Source organism: Bufo gargarizans, chromosome 3 (genome assembly GCF_014858855.1).
Source record: "Bufo gargarizans isolate SCDJY-AF-19 chromosome 3, ASM1485885v1, whole genome shotgun sequence".
Classification (NCBI taxonomy): domain Eukaryota; kingdom Metazoa; phylum Chordata; class Amphibia; order Anura; family Bufonidae; genus Bufo; species Bufo gargarizans.
In genome coordinates, this window is record NC_058082.1 from 121469173 (window position 1) to 121485547 (window position 16375).

General features: G+C 42.5%; 1 protein-coding gene across 3 annotated transcripts; it reads left to right on the forward strand.

The window, feature by feature from the left end:
* Positions 1–975: 975 nt before the first annotated feature.
* Positions 976–15655, forward strand: APOF (apolipoprotein F). Of its 3 annotated transcripts, none has more exons than XM_044286751.1 (4): positions 976–1071; positions 11837–12040; positions 12531–12736; positions 12947–15655. In XM_044286751.1, exon 4 carries the CDS (start codon positions 12949–12951, stop codon positions 13984–13986), a length of 1038 nt encoding a protein of 345 aa, XP_044142686.1. In that variant the 5' UTR covers positions 976–1071; positions 11837–12040; positions 12531–12736; positions 12947–12948; the 3' UTR covers positions 13987–15655. The 3 variants fall into 3 exon arrangements, with proteins under 3 accessions (XP_044142686.1, XP_044142687.1, XP_044142685.1); XM_044286752.1 differs by having other exon boundaries at positions 12536–12736; XM_044286750.1 differs by lacking the exons at positions 11837–12040; positions 12531–12736 and having other exon boundaries at positions 1008–1071.
* Positions 15656–16375: the final 720 nt, after the last annotated feature.

A 16375-nucleotide genomic window follows, 5' to 3' on the forward strand; every position in this document is an offset into this window, starting at 1 on the left:
CATGATGGGCATAGTGAGTTCATGGAAGTTTTTATTTTTTGTCACAAGTTAGTGGAATATGAGACTTTGTAAGGAAAAAAAATAAAATAAACAATTCATCATTTTCCGCTAACTTGTGACAAAAAATAAAAAGTTCTATGAACTCACTATGCCCATCAGCGAATACCTTAGGGTGTCTACTTTGCGAAATGGGGTCATTTGTGGGGTTTTTCTATTGTCTGGGCATTGTAGAACCTCAGGAAACATGACAGGTGCTCAGAAAGTCAGAGCTGCTTCAAAAAGCGGAAATTCACATTTTTGTACCATAGTTTGTAAAAGCTATAACTTTTACCCAAACCATTTTTTTTTTACCCAAACATTTTTTTTTATTAAAGACATGTAGAACGATACATTTAGAGAAAAAATTATATATAGATATCGTTTTTATTTTTTTTTAAATTACAACTGAATGTGAAAAATGAAATTTCTTTGCAAAATTTCAGTAAATTTCGATTAATAACAAAAAAAGAAAAAATTTCAGCAGCAATGAAATACCACCAAATGAAAGCTCTATTAGTGAGAAGAAAAGGAGGTAAAATTCATTTGGGTGGTAAGTTGTATGACCGAGCAATAAACAGTCAAAGTAGTGTAGTGCAGAATTGTAAAAAGTGGTCTGGTCATTAAGGGTGTTTAAGCTAGGGGAGCTGAGGTGGTTAAAGGGTTAATGACCAATAAAAAATAATTATATAGTCATGCAATAATGGCCCTAGCTGCAGTCTGAACCATGTCTAATCCGAACTGAACAAGTTAACAAATTTAAACCTGATATATTATGGGAATTCAATGGAGTTCTCCTGTAAAAAGACCATGACCTCTTGCAAAACTGCTTGCTAAGTTACTAGAAATTTGAGTTTGACTAGCATTAATGAGGTTTTACATGTTTACCAAATTGATACTGCGAGGACTTTAAACAGTGGGTGGAAACCTGTGAGCGGTTGACTGGCCATTATCAGCAGGTATCATAAAGCTGCAGACTGGCACACAGGATCCTCTCCCACCCAAAAGGCTGAACAGCTGCCAGCTTCAAGTACCGTAAGTCAAACTGTATTTATAACAAATGCAAACAACACCAAATAGCAGGGGCGTTCACTTATAAACAGGAATTTTCGGCTCTTATAAAGAGTGCAAGGTGAACATGACTTATTGGGCAAATACATACATGTTTAAACTAGTCATTCAGAGAGGGTCGGAATGGAGTTGAAAATGAACCACATGTCCCCATGGCCAAGAACTAAGCAGACTAATGTTGAAACACTTATTAAAAAAATAAAATAAAATAAAAGAGAATTACTGATGGGGAAATCACTGAAAAACTTGAAATAAGTCTTGGAAGCGTAGAAACAATACTTAAAGATTATCTTAAATTGAAGAAATTTTAGGAGGAAAGAAATTGAATTTGATTGAAGAGGTTATTGATTGCTGTGCAAGAATAGGTCATACATGCAGTCAAAAGACTTCTACTCTACTGGGAGTAAGAAGTTTCCTCAGAGCTGGAACAAGTGTATTGCAGTGGCAGGAGACTACATAGAAAAATGGTTGTTGAATTCAATAAATAGAGTGTAGCTCATAAATTCCTGCTTATATTTGAATGCCCCCCATATAAGTATTCATATTTTATCTTCATTAATGTTCTAATTACGTTTTAAAAATATGAAAATTCATAAAAATCCTAACTAAACCATTATACATAGTATTCTGTATTTATTGCTATAAGTCACCTTTTTCCCCCAGAAAAATGGCAGTGTCTCTCATAGGGCGAATATTAATGAGCACTTCCATTAGGACCAGGGAGCGGTCTATACAACGCATTTTATGCTGGCAGTAATTACCACTCCCTGGTCTTCTGTCGATGCCGCATGCTGTGCTGTGACCTGCACACACTGCATGGCTTTCAGGGGTTGTCTTATGAACATAGCACCTGCCGATATACTCTATAGGGGCATGTGGACATCATAGCATTTTTTGCTAGATGGCCACTAGCACATCCGCAATATCCAGTCCCCATAGCTCTGTGTGCTTTTATTGTGTAAAAAAAACAAACTATTTGATACATATGCAAATTAACCTGAGATGAGTCCTGTCCTGGAGATGAGTCAGGGACAGTTTTGTTAAAATTTTCAGTAGTCACTGGCCATTTGTATGTCCCTTTAAATCACCCTGTCAGGACTGTCACCTGACTGGGTTTCGATACACACTTTTGCCAACAGGCTGCGCGCTTGCCTGTATTTTATATTTGCTCAGTGCGATTCATTTTATTATACTACTATGGCACAGTGATTTACTGCCATAAAAATCAGAGCCTCACGCTGCCCCCCGACATGTTTCGCCGTATCACCGGGTCTTCAGGGGTTAGGGCAGAGTGTGAGCGTGTCCTCCTCAATTTGTTGCTTTTTACACAATAAAAGCACACAGAGCTATGGGAACTGGGTATTGCGGATGTGCTAGCGACCATCTAGCAACCCATGTCCTCAGCTCTATACACAAAATCCCGGTGACAGGTTCCCTTTAAGTAATTTGCCCCAACACTGCCATCCATATAGTAATTTGCTACCACACTGCCCTTCATTAAGTAATTCCCCCCCCCCCACACACACCAGGGGTGTGTCTATCACGAGGCAAACAAGGCATTTGCCTAGGGCGGCACTTGCCAATGGGCGGCAAAATGCCTTGTTTGCTTAGTGATAGTTACACAATATGCTAAATATTTTTTTTGCCCCTTGTCCGATTGTCACGAGGGTGTCAAGAGCCACGTCTGACTCCGTTATACCCGGGGTCAGGAAGTCGCAGCGGGTGGCTGCGCGCTCTATGTCTAAAGATCACGTTGTTTCTTAGTGATTGTTTTCTGTGTTTGCCTTGCAATCCTTTTTGTCTCACTCAGGGATCCGTAGCTTCTCCTCCTCAGCTGTTTCTTGTCTGCCACTCCCAACCTCCTTATATTCTCCTCTCACACTTCTCTAGTTGCCAGTTATAGAGCTTCCTGCCTGGACTTCTATACTGACCCACTGGAGCTGTGAATCCTGGTTGTTGTTCCAGAGTGCTACCTTCCGGATCCCTGTTGGGCTTTTTGTTGTCTCCTGTTGTCGCCCACCTGGGATTATATGTTGAGTCTGTAATGTCTGTCCCTCCTTTCTCAAAAACAAAAGACCGTCGGAAAACTACTAACCCCAGGCTGTGCGGAGGATGTCAGCCGGGGGGTATACGTTTCCTCCATACGAACATCTCAATTTGTGTTGCCAGCGGTTATTGTTTTTGGTGTTAAGACGGAGTCTATTTCTTTTTTTCTAGACAGTGGAGCAGGGGTAAATTTGATAGATGCCCATTTTGCCCGCACTATGGGTTTGTCTCTCTGTACGCTGCAGAGACCTATTCCCATATTCGCTATTGATTCTGCTCCTCTGTCTCAGAGAAACCTCACTCACATTGTCCATAACTTACACCTTCGGGTAGGGGACCACCATAATGAGTGTCTTTCATGTTACGTTCTGGAGGGCCTTCCCTCTCCTGTGGTATTGGGTCTTCCCTGGTTGGTAGCGCACAATCCAGTGGTGGATTGGCAGGCCAGGGAGATATTGGAGTGGAGTGAGCATTGCAGAGAGAATTGCTTAAATAACAATTGCTTAATCGCCTCCATAGCTTCCCTACCTACATTTATTTCGGACTTTGAGGACGTTTTTTCTGAAAAGGGTTGTCAGAAGCTACCACCTCATCGTCCTTATGATTGCCCGGTTAACCTGATTCCCGGTGCAAAATTACCCAAGTCCAGGTTGTATAATCTTTCGGGTCCCTAGAGACAAGCCATGAAAGATTATATCTCCGAGAGTCTGGCTAAGGGACACATCAGACCCTCTTCTTCACCCGTGGCTGCAGGGTTTTTCTTTGTTAAAAAGAAAGATGGGGGCCTGCGTCCTTGCCTAGATTTCCGTGAGCTAAACCGGATAACCATCCGAGACCCATACCCTCTTCCTTTCATTCCTGACCTTTTTAATCAGATTGCGGGTGCTAGGTGGTTCTCCAAACTTGATCTTAAGGGGACCTACAATCTGATTCGTATCAAGGAAGGGGATGAGTGGAAGACAGCTTTTAACACCCCTGAGGGGCATTATGAAAATTTAGTCATGCCTTTCGGTCTGACCAATGCCCCTGCTGTCTTCCAACATTTCGTTAATGATATTTTTAGTCATCTCATCGGCAGGTTTGTAGTCATATACCTAGATGATATCTTAATTTATTCGGCTGATCTGAAAACACATGAAGTACATGTCAGGCAAGTACTGCAAATTTGTATAGAAAGTTCATTAAAAATTATTCAGTGATCGTTAAACCCCTTACTGACATGACTAGGAAGGGGACTGATTTTTCTAAATGGTCTGACGCCGCTAAAATTGCATTTTCCTCTCTAAAAGAGAGATTTACCTCGGCACCTGTTCTAATTCAACCTGATGTCTCCCAGCCTTTTATTGTTGAAGTAGATGCGTCAGAGGTGGGAGTGGGGGCTGTATTGTCTCAGGGTCCGTCTCCTGGCAAATGGCGTCCTTGCGCTTTCTTTTCCAAAAAGTTATCTACTGCAGAAAAGAACTATGATATTGGAAATAGGGAACTGTTGGCGATTAAACTGGCGTTTGAAGAGTGGCGTCACTTCTTAGAGGGAGCAATCCACCCCGTCACGGTGATTACGGATCACAAAAACCTTCTGTACTTAGAATCGGCTAAGCGTCTCGCCCCTAGACAAGCTAGGTGGTCGCTATTCTTTACCAGATTTAACTTTGTAATCACCTATCGTCCTGGGGCAAAAAATACCAAGGCAGACGCATTATCTCGTAGTTTCCCTGGAGGGGGTAATGTTAGTGATCCGGTACCTATTTTACAAAGAGGAGTGGTTGTCTCTGCTGTACACTCTGTTCTAGAGGGAAAGGTGTTAGAGGCCCAGGGGGACGCCCCGGCCTCTTGCCCCTCAGAGAAATTGTTTGTACCGTTAAACCTGCGTCTTGAATTATTAAAGGAACATCATAATTCGGCACTTGCTGGGCACCCGGGTAGTAAAGCAACCTTGGAGCTATTGTCTCGTCGTTTTTGGTGGCCAAGGTTGCGTCAGGATGTAATGGATTTCGTGTCTAATCGCGTGAATTGCCCATATGGTATGGCCTCCTTCCCGCTCGGTTATTACTTCGCCATCTCGAATAATGACACAAACATCAAGAAATTCCGAAGTCTCACCCCCGAAATTCAGGGTGAAAAACATGTTCATGTCATTTTCGCGATTTAAATACGTCACAAAATCCTCGCATGTTGCTTGACTTCCCCTTCACACCATGAAGACATCATCCACGTAGCGCAAGAATATCTGGATGTTAGCTAGAAAGGGGTTCTTTGTGCTGAATACATATTTGTTTTCCAGGTTATTAAGGTATATATTGGCAAAGGTGCACGACACTGGCGTCCCCATCACCGTGCACCTGCTGATACCATTGTTGATCAAACCTGAAAACATTGTTGCTTAACACAAACGACAGTGCTTCCTCTACGAATTGGACATAAGTCCCATCCTTTTCAGTGGACGCTAACATGTCCACGACAGCCCCTACTCTCGCTCGCTGGGGAATCCGGATATATAGGCTCTCTACATCTAATGACACCAGGTTCCAGTCTTCCTGCCACTGGAGACTCTCCTGTGCCAGAAGACAGTCCTTGGTGTCCTTCAGATAGGTCACCGATTTTTTCAGGGCTGGTCTCAAAAGCCAATCAAGGTACTTTGATAAAGGTTCAGTCACCGACCCGATCCCCGCCACTGTAGGGCGGCCGGGGGGTCGAGTTGGTGACTTATGTACCTTTGGCAAAAAATACCAGGATGGTCTTTTTGGAAATGCTGGCACAAGCTTATCTATACTATTGTTAGCGAGGAAGCCAATGTTAATGTATTTTTGCAACAAAACCCTCAGTTGCCGTTGCAGGGTGGGAATTGGGTCATTAACATAGTACATAACATAGTACATAAGGCCGAAAAAAGACATTTGTCCATCCAGTTCGGCCTGTCATCCTGCAACTTGATCCAGAGGAAGGCAAAAAAAACCTGTGAGGTAGAAGACAATTTTTCTCACTTTAGGGGAATAAAAATTCCTTCCCGACTCCAATCAGGCAATCAGAATAACTCCCTGGATCAACGATCCCTCTCTAGTAGCTATATCCTGTAATATTATTACACTCCAGAAACACATCCAGGCCCCTCTTGAATTCCTTTATTGTACTCACCGTCACCACCTCCTCAGGCAGAGAGTTCCATAGTCTCACTGCTCTTACTGTAAAGAATCCTCTTCTATGTTTGTGTATAATTTCTGATATGTATTTACATCCTCGAGTTGTCTCAGGGCCTCTGATTTGTAATATTCAAGGGACATCAAAACGATGTTGCCCCCCTTGTCGGCAGGTTTGACTACAATGCAAGGGTGATCACGTAACCACCGTATAGCCCCGAATTCCCCTCGACTAACGTTAAAGGGGAACCAAGGGTATATCAATGCTCTAGCGTCTCGAAGTATCATTTTGTAAAAGGTATCTATACCGCCGCCTGCAGGCATAGGGTTGACTTAATCCCACCCATGAATCTTTCCCTTTTTTCTTCCCCCTCTCCACATTCATCGAGATCTCTGTTCACTAGGATCTCTAGACAGGCGATCTCAGATTCATCAAACATTGTTCTAAGCATCTCGCTTTCATGCCCAACCGTCACAGGGATTTTGCCCTGTCTCGGTGGGGCAGAAACCATAGGGGTATCATGGAATGTTTTGTGAAGATACATTTTTCTGATGGACCTATACAACTCTATCTCAAAGGTAGTCCGGTCAAATTGCTCAACTAGACTGAACCCCAGTCCTCGATTGAGGGCTGAGTTGCAGTCCGGGGGCAATTCAACACCAGACAAATTGATGACTAAGTCATCATCATCTACTAGGTCAGTCTCTGTTATTGCTTCCAGGACACTGTTTCCTGCTTCTCATTGATTTTCGAACTCTGCTTGTTCCTTCTCCGTCCACCTCTCCTTGTTCTCCTCTTGCGAAGTTTTTTGATGTTTTTTCGGTTTGTGCATTCGGATCATCCGAAACACTGGAGTCCGAGTCAGTTGTCCAGAAATCTGTCTTATTCCTTCTTTGTGGTCTTCTTCTACGTTGTCTCCTCTTTCTCCAATCAAACACTTTCCCGGTCTCATAATCATTCTTATCCCGTAGGAATTTGTCTCTTTTGTTTTCCTATATTTCTGTTTGTGTGATTACCAGTTTCCTGTTTAGCTTTTTTTTTCAAAAGCTGCAATTTGGCTTTCTGTTAAGCGTGTACCTTTGTCGAAGTACCTTGATTGGCTTTTGAGACCAGCCCTGAAAAAATCGGTGACCTATCTGAAGCACACCAAGGACTTTCTTCTGGCACTGGAGAGTCTCCAGTGGCAGGAAGACTGGAACCTGGTGTCATTAGATGTAGAGAGCCTATATACCCGGATTCCCCAGCGAGCGAGAGGAGGGGCTGTCGTGGACATGTTGGCATCCACTGAAAAGGATGGGACTTATGTCCAATTCGTAGAGGAAGCACTGTCGTTTGTGTTAAGCAACAATGTTTTCAGGTTTGATCAACAATGGTATCGGCAGGTGCACGGTGATGGGGACGCCAGTGTCGTGCACCTTTGCCAATATATGCCTTAATAACCTGGAAAACAAATATGTATTCAGCACAAAGAACCCCTTTCTAGCTAACATCCAGATATTCTTGCGCTACATGGATGATGTCTTCATGGTGTGGAGGGGAAGTCAAGCAACATGCAAGGATTTTGTGACGTATTTAAATCGTGAAAATAACATGAACATGTTTTTCACCCTGAATTTCGGGGGTGAGACTTCGGAATTTCTTGATGTTTTTGTCATTATTCGAGATGGCGAAGTAATAACCGAGGGTTTTCGTAAACCCACTGCTTCGAATTCCCTTCTACACCATGAGAGTTTCCATCCACGGAGCATGAAGGAGGCCATACCATATGGGCAATTAACGCGATTAAGACGCATCAATAGCTGTAATGAAGGATATATGAGACAGGCTACAGAACAAAAAAATCGCTTAGTGAAGAGGGAGTATCCATTGAAAATGTTAAATGAGGCTCTTAGGAGGGCAGGTGAAAACACACAAAGGGAGTTATTACATTAGAGAAAAAAATCTGAGAAGGAAAATTGATTTGTATTTGTGTTTAAGTACAGCCCTATGGCTGATGCAATCAGAAAATCATCTACAACAATTGGGATCTATTAAAAAGTGAGAAATGCCTAGATGAATTAACGGCTAGGAAATTCCTCATCACCTTTAGAAAAACACATACCCTTAAAGACCAATTAGTGAGCAGCCGTATTAACTGTGAACAGTCTCCAAGCCAATGGCTAAATGTGAAACACCTCAATTCCATCAAGACCAAGAAGGGCTGCCCACGTTTAATAGACCATGTATGGCAAAAACACGGGGGCAACAAAAAGTGCCTGGGTTTTACTGGAATTGAGGTGGTCCCACTATTTTATTTTATTTTTTTATTTATATTTTTATTGAATTTTCAAGTGTAACAGAAGGTAACAGGGAGTACCAAGGTATATGCTCGCAGGCTACATCATAGTATGGTTAGACACAGAGTGATACTATAGTGAATTAGCCAATATAACACAGCACATAGGTTAGCGTACATGACTGACATTAAAAGCTTGAGGCAATCCAGCTACAATAGAAAGGCAATTAGTATTAGTTACTATGTCAAATATTCATAAGGGTAATAACATCAGATGCCAAAATATTTTGGTCTACTCTTATGTAGAGTCTTGATAATAAGAACATGGGGCGTATTGAGAGGATGTTCAAAAAGCGGCTTGTGCGCTCCAAGGAATCTAGACGTTAGTAGTGCTCTGAGGTTTAGGGGCTCTGTAGTTGGCCCACTTGACCCATTTTTTGAGGAAAGTTGTATGTGTGCGAGTTTCCCAAAAAGAAAGTTCCTCAAATCTGTGAATCTGATCAATCTTTTGGATCCACTGATCCAAAGGGGGAGTTGTCGGTTGAAGCCAGTATTTGGGGAGTTGGAGACGAGCCGCCAGTATCATCTGTATGAACAGAAATGGCTGTTTGGGGGTCTCCTTTCCTTGGGAAAAGGAAAGAAGAGCAGTTTGCGGGGAAGGTTGGATTGAGGAACCACAGACTTTATTGGCAGTTGAGAATACCTTGCGCCACCATTCATGTATAGGCGGGCATGCCCACCAAATGTGCAGGAAAGTTCCCTGCTCCCCCTGACACCTCCAGCAGGTATCCGATGCGGACCCTATGTATCTTGCTGTCTTATCTGGTGTATTGTACCATCTAGTAAGGATTTTATAACTGTTTTCTTGAATTCTAACAAATCGGGAGACTTTGTGTGGAGATTCTAATAATTTAGGTAGGGACTCGTAAGGAATTGTAATGTTTAGATCCAATTCCCATTGCCTAATAAAGGATGGCTTAGCTATTATGGGGGGCAGGCGCAGCTTACTGTATATCAGTGAAATGAGCTTTCTGGGTATTGTTTGTGAGGAGATCAAAGCCTCCAGCCAGACTAGAGGGCGGAAAAGGTCGCCCACTGAGATGTGTTGTTTTAGATAGGCTCTGAGATAAGCCACAGAAAGAAAATCTCTTGGGTGAGGGTTTAGCAGAGCATTGGTGTCCTTCAAGTCCATCCATACTCCAGCAGGTAGGGCTAGGGATGTTATTGGGATTGAGGAGGAGATCAGCCCTAAAGAAGTTGAGCCCCTTAAGGGGAGGGGAGCTGTATTAATGACATCTGTTGTGGAAGGTGGTCCCACTATTGAAACAAGGAGGCGACAGACACCGCCTCCTTTTACAAAAAGAAGCGCGATGGATAATTCGCACGGACGCCATGGGACCCCTAGGTCTAAGTGATCGGAACGACTTTAGTGTATTCATTTAAATGTACTAATTGTTTTTTGATTGAAATAAATATACAATAATCAGCAGGCAACTCACCATCTGGATTTCACATATATAACACATTTAATAAATGTTTGGAAATAAAATAGATAAAAGGGATAAATGTTATGAATAAAAATGGATGTTGATACAATATATCTTAACCTTACACACAGTATACAAAAAGAGTTAATAACCATATGTCAATAGACGATAAATAAATGGGGTAGAGTCAATTATAAAAATCTAATAAATAATCGAATAAAAAATCGAATAAAATGAATTTGAAGATCAGAAAAGTATCACTTAGAATTTTTTGTATATCATTTTTCGGATAGTATTCGAATATAGTTTCGAAAATTCACTAGGTGTACTTGTCTATTTATCCTTGTGGGTAGTCCAAATACAATCCATTACTGAGTTTGTTGCAGAATATGCATATTATAATGTATAACAGCCCAAATTTAGATCAGTAATTTTTCGTGAATATCCTTGATTTATGCCCTGAAGTGTCTGGTATTCTCAATAGGACACTAAGGCTATGCAGTTTGTCAGTGGGTGACTTTCGAACTAATAGTTCAATATAAATAGTCTCTTATAAAATTCTTATAAAATTTGATTGCGCTTGCTGTAGAGGCGTCCCTCTCACAGTTAAGCTACTCACCCAGACCCAGAGCCAGGGGCGTAGCTATAGGGGGTGCAGAGGTAGAAGTCGCTACCGGGCCCAGGAGCCTGAGGGGCCCAAAGACCCTTGTGCCACATAAGACACTGGCATTATAGAAAGTGCATACTGGTCAATTTACACCTCTGGCTGGAGGGAAGGGGTTAGGTTAAGAATTTGGCATGAGGGGGTGCCCTTTCAATGTTTGCCTCAGGCAGCAGGAAGGCTATGTGCTCCCCTGTCCCTTTCCAACAAGGGGGGCCCAAGCTGAACTCTTGCACCAGGGCCCATGAGCTTTTAGCTACGCCCCTGTCCAGAGCGCTTGTGTTTTCTATTTGTATGGTGTGGTGTTGGTGCTCAGCTGTCGGCGTCTCACGTGGTATTAGATGAAAAAGACAAAGTGGTTGGTGATCTTGTATAGTTCTTGCTTTTTCGAATCTTTAGTTCTTAATCCTGCAGGATGATTTGGTCTGTAGTTTGGTTCCTTTAGTCCGCCAGACGCGTTTCGAGGTGACCTCACCTCTTCCACAGTGGCGGACTAAAGGAACCAAACTACAGACCAAATCATCCTGCAGTATTAAGAACTAAAGATTCGAAAAAGCAAGAACTATACAAGATCACCAACCACTTTGTCTTTTTCATCTAATACCATGTGAGACGCCGACAGCTGAGCTCCATTACCACACCATACAAATAGAAAACACAAGCGCTCTGGGTCTGGGTGAGTAGCTTAACTGTGAGAGGGACGCCTCTACAGCAAGCGCTATCAAATTTTATAAGAATTTTATAAGAGACTATTTATATTGAACTATTAATTCGAAAGTCACCCACTGACAAACTGCATAGCCTTAGTGTCCTATGTTTTATTCATAACATTTATCCCTTTTTTCTATTTTTTTTCCAAACATTTATTAAATGTGTTGTATATGTGAAATCCAGATGGTGAGTGCCTGTTGATTATTTTATATTTATTTCAATTAAGAGATTAGGTGAATCACTTGCAGCAGGGCACCGTCACCATGGTGACAAGCGGAGTGAGCCACTATAACCTACAATTGAAGTGTTTTTTGATTGAATTTCAGTTGTATACGCACACAGGTGTTGCCTTTATATGCGATTGAGGATGATTCACCCTACATTAGGTTAACCTTCACGCCCCTCTTTAAATAGGCCGGCACACCTGTGTACGTCATATAGGTAGCCGGAAGAAGTACACACAGTGCGAAACGGACGTCGCTGGCGAAACGGCCGTCGCTGCCACACACCGCTCAGGCGTTTCTTGATCCTAGTGAAAGGCTTGTTCGCCCCAGCCCTGAAAAAAGCATGTACCTATTATCACAAATAAAGTGATGATATGTTGAAAACCTGCGTTTGGTGAGTGCCGCTGATTTTTTCTTATTTTTTTCTTATCTTCTCGATTATACACATCCAGATTGGCTGTGTTTGGAGAAGGAGTTTTCTTACAGATTCAACAAATGTAACCTATCTCCTACATGGAGTTGTAGAATGTAGATAATGCGCGGGTTTGATACAAACTCAGGCTCCTAATGCTACACTGGGTATGGTGTTGTGTTAAAGAGATTGTCTGAGATAGTTAAAAATCTTGGACCAGCCCTGCAATAGTCTAAAATAAGAAATCATTTTGTACTCGCCCTTTTCTCCAGCGCTGTTCTCGTGGTGCTGGTCTGGTCCTCCTCCCGCTGCTTTTTTCTCTGCAGAGAATGGTGATGGATAAAGTGTTGAGTATAAGATGATTTTATCTATTTCACATTTTGCATTAGTTTTCCTAAAGGGGTTATGCCATGACTGATGTGAAAAAAAAATATGAAAATCATATAGTACATGACAATCTTCTTCTAACAAGGCTAGAACCAGCCCTGCGCCTCACATGAAACCATGGATCTCCCCACTCATTGCTCCAATTGATTTTAATCGAGCTCAAGGTACATGCCCTTTCTGCTGCAGCTCTTTGCCTGTAACTGTCAAAGCTTCTAACAGAAGATTTAAACTGAGCGTGTGCGACCACCTGAGTGAGGTGGACAAAGAAATAAGAAAAAGAGCAAACAGCAGGTGGGTGCTAAACATAAAAATAAAAAAAATTATAACTAAGAGGATATGTTAATTTTCTTATTACATACAGTACAATTACAAAAGTATTCAGTCCCAGGTGCTAATTTGAAAAATGTAGAATCCTTTTGTGACTCAACCGCTAAGGTACTATAGGTTTTGAGATTTGTGCTCTTTGTTTATGTAGCTCACCTGTTTTGCTATTTCTTTCAGACATGAATCTCTTGTTGCGTTGTGTGATTTTTCTCCTGTTACATCCATATCTGTACAGCAAACCTTATATCATAGATGGCTTGGTACAAAATGGTATTGGGACTGCTGAGACTGTGGAAAGACCTCTCCAGGCCATCACTGCAAAAGACTTCTCCTGGGCAAAAGAAAACCAGACATGCAGCCAACTCTTGGAGGATTGCAGAGAGTTTCTTGGCCTTCTCCTGCCTTCTTCATCTTGGCTGCTAGAACCTGCTCTGGCACTGGGCTTTTTGCAGGTTGGATGTTTAACTGAACAGGATCGTTTCTTTTTGGATTTAATTAAAGATGACGATGCCAGGAGATTGTTCAATATAATGGCTGAGCAATTCAATACCCCTATTCACCAAACCACTGCCCCTCATAATAGCCAACAACATCTTCACAAGTTTGACTTACTGAGATTCAATTTAGAGTCTATTTATCTGAATGCTCTGGATCCATCACACCACAAGCATTGCTCTGGTATCCAACAAGAGGAGCAGAACGTTCTTCTGAAGGGTTTTATTCTTGGGTTCCATTCGTCCCTACATCATGCACAAGCGCACTGTCGTAGGTTAGGTCCAGTTTGTGCTGGTGTTTCTTTTGAAACCTTGGGGCAATATAAAAGTGTGGCAAGGAACGGCGGGTATATCGTACCCCATGCTGGATCAAAGTTATGGCTGCATCGCTGTATTGGTGAACACCTGAGGAGACGTTCTACTGATCCTGAGTGCCAGAGTGAAAAGGAATTGCACATTTATAAAGTTATGCAATGGATTCCAGTGGTCAGTGGCTATTACAGTGCTGGAAGTGCTGTTTATTATGCCTCACAAGGATGCTCTGGTCTTGCCGAGGACAGGGCCATTGAAGCCTCTGTTGATCTAGGCTATGATTCTTTATTTGTTGCCACTGGGGGAGTTTCTGGGGCAATAAGTGCAGGTGTAGGTATGGGTGTGAAGCCTGCATTAAAAGATGGTGTGAAATCAGCTATAAACTACTTTAAAGCACAATTGTCACGTTGAACGTGCTGCCTCGTCTCAGTGATTGACAGCCGTCCATCAATGAGTGGGAATACAGAAATAGCGAGAAGTCACTGAGTAGATCAAACCACTGGACTCCTTAGCTTAGAACAGGGATGCCCAACCTGCGGCCCTCCAGCTGTTGCAAAACTAAAACTTCCATTAAGCCTGGACAGCCTACAGCTAACAGGGCATGCTCGGAGTTGTAGTTTTGCAACAGCTGGAGGGCCGCAGGTTGGGCATCCCTGGCGCAGAATAATTAGAGCTTGTTCACATCTGCATTGACTTGTGTTATTTTGTTCTGTCAGAGGAACGGATAAACAAAAAAGAAAGTGTCCTGTTTAATCCCCATATGTTAAAATGAGTTTTTAGAGCATCAGTTAGGCTGCTTTCACATATGCCGCTTAGCATAGTTCTTAAGCCGTTCCTCAAAACAGACAATAGGACATGCTCTATAGTTTGTGGAACGGCCGCATGGGTGCGGACAGAACACGGTTGACATCTGTGTGCTGTCTGCAATTTAGAAATGAATAAGTCCGCGTGTGATCCGCAAAAAATGCAGATCATATGATGACCAAAAATATAGTCATGTGTATGAGGCCTAATAGAACGATAAAGTGGTTATCCATGATGGATAATAATGATGACATCCTCAGGATAGGTCATCATTATCAGATCGGCGGGAATCCGAGTCCCAGGCTGTTTCAGGGAGCCAACTTTTTCAAGCACAGTGCCGTACGTTGTATAGTGGCTGTGCTTGGTATTGCAGTGCAGCCCAATTCACTTAAATAGGGCTGAGTTACAACTAGGCCATGTGACCGACGTATGGTGACGTCACATGGCCTCCTTACAGCCTGCTAACAGCTGATCTGCGGAGGTCCTGGGTGTCACCAATAATAATTACCAAATAACTTCTTTACCATGGTGCCCTCCTTTTTATCTTTAGATCCATCAGTTCCCAAACTCCTCGTCTGCCATCCCAGATGGCTGCAGTACTGTTCAGACTATCTGATGTATGCATACTGTGCATTTGGTAGCCCGAGACACTTCCTGCTGCCCTTGGATTGGTCAGCATGGCTCATGTGAACAGAGCTGGACAAGTAGGAAGTGGTTCAGGCTGCAGACGTACAGAGTGCACCAGATAGACTAAGAGGCGTGCAGACATCTTGGATGGCAGGAGTCTGGAAATTCGCAGATCTGCAACTAAAAATGTAAACTTTCTGTTCATTCCCAGTTAACGTCAATTTTATTTCTTGTACTGGAGGGTCTCTTTAAAGGGGTTATCAAATTTCTCAAACAGCGCCCCCATGTGCCGGGCCCCTCACAGGTAATATACTTGCCCCCCTCCCCACTCCGCTCCTGGTCCCTGCATGCTATGGAGGCTTGTCCCCATCCCCGCCTGCCATTGGCTGCTCCCCCCCCCCCCCCCCGATACCAGATGTTTTCATTCGTGTACAGGGAGAAGCAGCAGTAGCGGTGGTGCGGGGACCAGAAGCGGCGCTCGGAACGGGGACAGGAACGGAGCCGAATAGATTCCTTTGACTCTAATTGGGAGAACACTTTTTTCTTCAATATTTTTAGTGAACATGCATCACGTTTTTCTACACATTGTATGTTTTCACCTTATACTTTTATCCTGTATTTGTATATTAAATATCCATATTGATTCCAATTTGTGTGAATTATTGTGTCTGGAGAGCCAAATTCTATGGCCGCTTTCACATGAGCGTATTTGCAATCTGTATATAGTCTGGATTTTATGTATTGGAATCTGCTGCTAATATTAATATATGGGGCCAGTCACATGGGCCTATAATTTCCATCAGTATTTGAGATCCACAGCATGGAGCGTTGTGCGGACTTGTTTCTAAATACATCCCTTACAGTCTACAGGAGTGCATCAAAAAATGCACGTAGGAAGGAATATGCATATAAATCCTGAAGCAATACTGATGGTATATCATCCGGAATCCATGCGTATTACAGAGCCAGAATACGGATGGATTTCCATACGCTCCTGTGAAAGAGGTCTACGTCTAGAATTTCGGATACAACTGACCTAGGGGTATAGGACGAATTTGTGCATAATTGTTTTGTCTCCACAAGTGGTTGAACCTAACGAAGCATTTACTTTTGGGTCTTCGAATATTTGATGACTCAAAAACAACTTTTTAATAACAGATATTTCATTATGCAAAAAAAGGAAAATGTAGAAATGTCTGTATGTTTGGTATTGGCATAGTCATACTGCCACAAAAAATAAAGTTCTCATGTCACAGCACAAAGTGAACGCCGTAGCAACAAAGCCCAAAAAAACAATGGCGGAATTCTTACTGCATCATCCCTCAAAAAATGTATAATAGTTGGTTGTACATTAGACGTAAGCTGGTGA